The sequence below is a fragment of the Rhizopus microsporus genome (assembly GCF_002708625.1).
Source record: "Rhizopus microsporus ATCC 52813 unplaced genomic scaffold scaffold_7, whole genome shotgun sequence".
NCBI classification, from domain to species: domain Eukaryota; kingdom Fungi; phylum Mucoromycota; class Mucoromycetes; order Mucorales; family Rhizopodaceae; genus Rhizopus; species Rhizopus microsporus.
In genome coordinates this window covers 794,627-800,626 of record NW_019671922.1, presented here as the reverse complement: position 1 = coordinate 800,626, position 6,000 = coordinate 794,627, and the positions used below count along the sequence as shown (strand labels likewise).

Genomic DNA, 6,000 nt, shown 5'->3' with positions numbered 1-6,000 from the left:
ATTTACTGATAATGTTTTCATGGCACAACATGGTTGATAGTTGATCCACTAAGTATGAATACAACAGTCAGAGCCAGTCGAATCCGTTCGAACCAAGCATGAAGTGTTCCTTAGGGAAATTGTATAGCACAAACCAAACGATGGGCTCAACGGCGGCACTGCCGGACGCCTCATTTTACGCAAAGGAGAACCAAGAACCATTTCGCTTTCATCAAGCAACCACCAGCAATAGACTTACGGAATTTTTTTTGTTTTTGTTTTTTTTTTTTCCATGATCCTTTTGCTCTTTTATAATTTTTTTATCTTTTCTATTTTCTTTACTAGCTTTTTTGATTTTTCTATTTTTTCTATTTTTTCTATTTTTTCTATTTTATATATATATATATTTTGCTTTTTGCTTTTTGTAAATTTTACATGAAAATGACGAAGCATTTTGATCATCAGAGTTTTTAACGACTTCATGGTTTGGTCACCAAGAATAAGGGAATATCGAATATACCATAGTTGTTTGGTAGTGAGAACAGTAGCAAAGAGTGACATTGTGAGCCATAGAAGAGTACAGATTCAGATGATAGAATAGTAAAGAGTAACAGTAGAATCATAGGCTAACAGAATACCAAATAGCAAAGAATAGCGCAGAATACTGTCAAAGTACCAACGGAGCAAAGTCATAAAGCAAAAGAGCAGAGATACAGGAGATATAAGATAGCAGAGCATCAAGAGCAGAAAAACGCGTAGCATAATGTCAAAATACCAGTAGTATATAGATAGATATAGCGTAGGCACAGATAGCAGAATATCAAAGTAGCAAAAGAGCAAGCAAAAGCGCAACAGCAAGATAAAGGCGTAGCAGAACACCAAAGTAGCAAAAGTATAACAGCAAGACAAAAACGTAGCAGAATTTCAAAACACGATAAGAGTGGAGTAACTCAGTCTTTTCTTTTACTGTAAACATAAATGGGACACATCCGAGGTACGCTATGTTAAGTCTGCTTATCTTTTTGAATAATAAAGAATAGAGCAACACTTGATATATTGTTTTTTCACAGATGAATAAAAGAAGTATCTTTTGAAAGGAACTAGGAAAGAAAAGAGGAAAAAAAGGAAGAACGCGTTTAGAGTCCTTTTAATATGCAGCTTCTTTTTTTCAGGGGCAAACTATTTAGTGTTTTGACCGTAGTAACGCAGAGGTGTTTTCCTTTTCATTTCTTGCTTAATGCAATTCCTTTCATTCAGTTATGGATGCATCAACATATTCTTTACGTTTATTTCATAATTGATAATTATTATGTTCTTTGATCAACAAAGATGAACTGCCATGATGCGATTGCATGTAGAACTTGTGCTTCCTTTTTTTTTTTTTTTTTTTTGTTTTCAACCGTGAGGTTTGCTTATTTGGGAAAAGCTTTCGTTAGTAGCACATGTAGCAAATTCATAAACCGATAAGCATAATTATAACATTTCTGGTAAGATTCTTAGGCAAACTATTTTTTGTTTATGTGTCAAGTGATATTATTTCAAAAAAAAAAAGTGTCACTTGAGGCACTTTAGTGCTCTAAAAGATGATTATTGCCAATAATTCAAATCTGACAATCTACAGAGGTATGAAATGTGTGAATACCCTATTCATGAGTTAAAGTAGTAGCAAAGAGTGCCACTCTTGGAGGTGTTGGTGTTTTACTGAAAAGTTTACAAATTTCTCTGCTGTACTATTTGAACGAGCGTTCCCGAGTCAAATAATATGCCTCAAAGTTTACATAAATTTTTCAATATATCTTAATCGTATACTATAATTAAACCAATGGCATTTCAACCTTCCTTTTTGATTGATTGGACAACGAGGTGCTCATAAACGATCTCTAATCAGATGAGCAACTGTATTTGCTCTCAAGGTAACTTGTTAAACAGGCTTTATTCATAATCTGATTACCAAAGATTCAATGTAGTAAGATAACACTCATTCTGTACTTTTTGATCATTAGTCATTCAATTTGTTTTTCATCGGAATTTTACACAGCTCTCCTGCATGCATTTCACTTTATCAATGGCAATAACGTATCGATATTTCTTGATTTCCTTCAACCTATTCAGCTGTTTCTTCAAAGAGAAATGTCGTATTTACCTTATAAATACTTGACCTTGTCGTATGAGATTACTATAAATCTATACTCTAAGAATGAATAATGCAAAGATACTGACAACAATACATGTTATTAACATATAACGCGATATGCCCAACTATCGTTGGACATAATTAAATCGGTTCCTTAATAATTCTATCTTCATATAAAATGACGTTGTTTGTAATAATGAGCTCTCGCTCGTCTTAATATACAATAAAGAGGTTATATAGAGACTCATTGACTTATACTTCTCTTATAATTTTCCATTGTTCTGATCAATACCTCAAGAAATGATGAACAACGATGATAGCAGAAATGTCTCTTGATATTACATGACTATTCGTAAGTTCAGACGTTACTTGGGGCATTCTCATTTAATCTGGTAGATGATACAGATATAAACATGACGTTTGCTTTATAACAACATAAACTGCCAAAGTGAACCTTATTGAAGCTTTAAGTTTATTAACAACGCTTAATTTTGTAGAAGGTCATAAACGAGAAGTCATGATTTGTTCTTTCACTTTGGTATCACCGCCGGAATATGTCTACAGCAGCACCCTTTTCATTTATTTTGTTTCTTTTTACAAAATTTTTACGGAATCCATCACGCTTCCGTTAGGTTCTTTCATGTTCTTGGGAAAGTATTCGAGCAAGTTTTGAAATACTTTTGTCCTACTAGCAAATGTGAAATCTACTTGGAACATTAATACTTCTCATGCATTATGAATGTCTTTTATGTATTACCTTCCGTTTGCATTTCACGGTTGGCATCATTTTTCTCATAAGTTGGAATACAAAGATGTGAACAGAGCTGCTTAAATTGAGCCACTTCTTCCCTATTTTCGTGATCAACAAGCGGCAAAATATAGTTTCTTAAATAATTTAGTGCGTCTATCGTATCCTTTCTCATGCTTGAATTAAGTTCTAGCCGTTCTCTGTTGATATGAAGCTTCTTATCACACATTTCATATAATTTTCGTGCACGAATGAGGTAAATGCATTTGCGGACAATTTGTGCAGAAGTTGGCCTGTGTAAAAAAAAAAAAAAAAAAAGGAGGAGTTAGTATTTATTTTGTGTAAGAAAAATCAAAGATAATTACTTGGTCAGTTTCAATTCCCAAAAATCATTCAGTCGTCTGTGTTCATTCTTATGGTCCCCAGGATTGCCTCCAAAGATATAATGTACCTTTGTTTTGGAATTGTAAACTACTTGGTGGGCAAACCTAGGTGTTGGCTCTATGCCTTCAATACACTTAGAGGAACATGAGTCTTGGCTTTCATTTTCGTACAGTTTTTCCCAATGATTCTTTTCAATGCTGTACACCCAAATGAGATTTTTCACAGTGTTTGAAGGCATACCGTTGACATAAGCTGTAAATACATAGAGTTCTTTCAAATCTTCGTCTATTGTAGCTCTCTGAGTATATCCAATATCTGAACCATCACCTTTAAAGAAGTTTTCAACGACATTATTGATCTTTTTTTCATCAATTGAGTAGTAGTATAGATCCGACAAGTGGCTTCTTTCCCTTTGTCCAGCAAATATATATATTCCACGTTTTTCTGCGTGAATGGCCATTGAATGCCCCGCGCGTCCTTTGATGGTTTGGATGGGTAAAGGGGATCTGTTTCCTGGTGCCCAGCGTGCCAAGTATGCTTCATCAGGGGAATGTGGTGAGCGGGCGCCTTGTGTGATTTCATCATGTCTATACCATTACATCAGAATATTTAGTATATGCTACCTTTCTTTAACGCCTACCTTAATGTTTCCCAGGAGCTGGCTATCATATCATATGCATAAAGACCACCATAAGCATAGGAAGCCGATCCTGGAGCCGCAATTCTACCACCAGAGACATACAGTATTCGATCTACAGGGTCTACGCACATTTGTAAATCATATAACAAAGGAGGACCACCGTCAATCTACAAATACTTTGATAAAATGTTCTTTAAATAGACAATGCTATATACCTGTGTATTATCACTGATCTTGATCCATTGATCCAATTCTATAAAATACTGATAAAAGTCCGACCCATATGTATTGCCAGTTAAGTCTGCGATTGTTGTGTTTGTACTGGGTTCAATATAACGTCCCAGGACAAATATAGATTTCTTTGTTGGATCAAAACATATCTGATGGCATGACCTTGCGCTTGGTCCACCGTCACTATTTTATACCACGTTAAAAGAGTACATCTTGGCAATACTTTTTCACATACACCAATGTATCTGAGCTCAAAAGCTTCCAGCGTTGTTTCTCAATGTTATAACACCAAAAATCTGATAAATCCTTTGAGCCATCCCAACCCCCAAATAGATAGATTTTTCCACTATCAACGTCAATGCACATTTGATGGCCTCCTCTAGGACAAGGGGTGTCCCCGTCTATATATAAAGAAAGAAAAATAATGAGTGTCTAATGTGTGTGTTTGTTTATGACAGTTTACCGCTATTGGATGCATAAATTTCTTGCCATAAAAGTGAATACTTGACCGTCTGTACATAATGATCAAAAATACTGGATGCTTCTGCATTGTCGATGATGCGCTCTGCTTCATCAAAATTACCATCTATCACAAGCGCTTGATGAAGATTGCTAATTAATGGATGCTCGAACTCAACGCCAGTCTTTTCTTTTAGCAAATGGTACAGATCCATCATATTCTTTTGTCTAAAATGCTTGAGACATAGCTTTATGGTCTCTAACTCCTTGTACTGAGAAAATGTTAGGACATTATATTACAGCTTCATGCATACAGTACTTTGATGTAAGCATCAAATACTTGTGATAGAATGCTATTCTTTTTGATTCCGCGAATTTCAACGTACCATATACTATAGTTGAAGCTTCTGCCAAATGTAGCTACTGGACTAATCCTGATATATTGAACTGGGAACACCTATTGGGAATTATTTAATTCATATACTGTATATACCATATAGATTACCAAGTCATCGTATGTATAGCGTAGAGGGAATACTTCAGCTTCATTGTCATTAGTTAAGCCTAATCAAATGTTAGAGTCTAACCCATCTGGTTTCTTTATTATTACCATCATGTAGTAATTCGTTTAGATTGTCAAGGTCCATTCCTCCAAATATTTTAAATTCCTTTAGGTTACAGACATGGCCTTAAGAAAAGAATGAGTACTCCTTCATGATTATTTAAATGAAACCAACTTCTATGAAACTTTCCAAAGAGTATTTCGCCTACAAGGGTAGAGTGAGTCATGGCTCAAGTTAAATATATTTATAATTACACGCAATAACAGGTTTCTCCAATTTCAAGGTGATATATTGAGATTGGTCGTGAGATCCAGAAGACCATCTAGATGACTGTTCAGTTGGATTATTGACTGTAATATTTTGAGGATAATATGTTCCAGAGTGAGAAGAATAGTCATGAATAGAGTATTGAATAGGCTCGTAGGAAGCTTCTTTGATGATTGACTGTAAATCGCGCTTTTTTTTCATATCGTCAATAAAATAAAAAAGGAGCTTTTCCTTCATTAGGTGAACGACTCCAGCAGCACAGTCAAGATAATTCAGTATGCTTATCCAATCAAAATTTAGTATATCATTTGTTGCATTAATTGAATAGTCTTTCCCTTGATACACCCTTTATACTCTGAAATTCTTGGTGCATCTAAAAGCTTATGAAATGCATGTGTCTCCATAGAAAATATTCTCTATTTAGCAGTCTCAAGACTATATGTCATCACAAAGACAAAGTATATTTAGGATCTTATATTCCTTGATTCTCTCAAAATTTTATTTTGATAGCAATCACATTCTGAATAGCTTGATTTTCATATCCAAATCATTGAGTTGCCCTCGAGAACAGAGTCGGTACCATCTTATTGGTTAG

At 34.8% G+C, this 6,000-nt stretch overlaps 2 protein-coding genes across 2 annotated transcripts; both read right to left on the bottom strand.

Moving 5' to 3' along the window:
* Positions 1 to 243: 243 nt before the first annotated feature.
* RHIMIDRAFT_281488 (uncharacterized protein) lies at positions 244 to 1,095 on the bottom strand. The gene is given in 3 exon segments (XM_023613003.1): positions 244 to 345; positions 359 to 365; positions 376 to 1,095. The coding sequence occupies 1 exon segment, from the start codon at positions 739 to 741 to the stop codon at positions 565 to 567; it is 177 nt and encodes a 58-aa protein (XP_023466859.1). The 5' UTR covers positions 742 to 1,095; the 3' UTR covers positions 244 to 345; positions 359 to 365; positions 376 to 564.
* A 1,386-nt stretch (positions 1,096 to 2,481) lies between these two features.
* On the bottom strand, positions 2,482 to 5,678 carry RHIMIDRAFT_281481 (uncharacterized protein). Its single transcript, XM_023613002.1, has 12 exons — positions 5,393 to 5,678; positions 5,313 to 5,342; positions 5,186 to 5,263; positions 5,081 to 5,139; positions 4,895 to 5,032; positions 4,580 to 4,847; positions 4,352 to 4,517; positions 4,101 to 4,299; positions 3,886 to 4,052; positions 3,227 to 3,832; positions 2,871 to 3,154; positions 2,482 to 2,817 (listed from the first exon to the last, which is right to left on the bottom strand). Exons 1-12 carry the CDS (start codon positions 5,604 to 5,606, stop codon positions 2,708 to 2,710), a joined length of 2,319 nt encoding a protein of 772 aa, XP_023466858.1. The 5' UTR covers positions 5,607 to 5,678; the 3' UTR covers positions 2,482 to 2,707.
* Between the last annotated feature and the right edge of the window lie 322 nt (positions 5,679 to 6,000).

Bases quoted from the DNA above. Each gene is read 5' to 3' on its own strand.
- RHIMIDRAFT_281488 (XM_023613003.1), bottom strand. From the start codon at position 741: ATGCTACGCGTTTTTCTGCTCTTGATGCTCTGCTATCTTATATCTCCT.
- RHIMIDRAFT_281481 (XM_023613002.1), bottom strand. From the start codon at position 5,606: ATGAAAAAAAAGCGCGATTTACAGTCAATCATCAAAGAAGCTTCCTAC. The intron at 5,343-5,392 runs GTAATTATAAAT...CTACCCTTGTAG, and splicing joins GGAGAAACCTGTTATTGCGT to GCGAAATACTCTTTGGAAAG. The intron at 4,848-4,894 runs GTACTGTATGCA...ACATTTTCTCAG, and splicing joins TATTTGATGCTTACATCAAA to TACAAGGAGTTAGAGACCAT.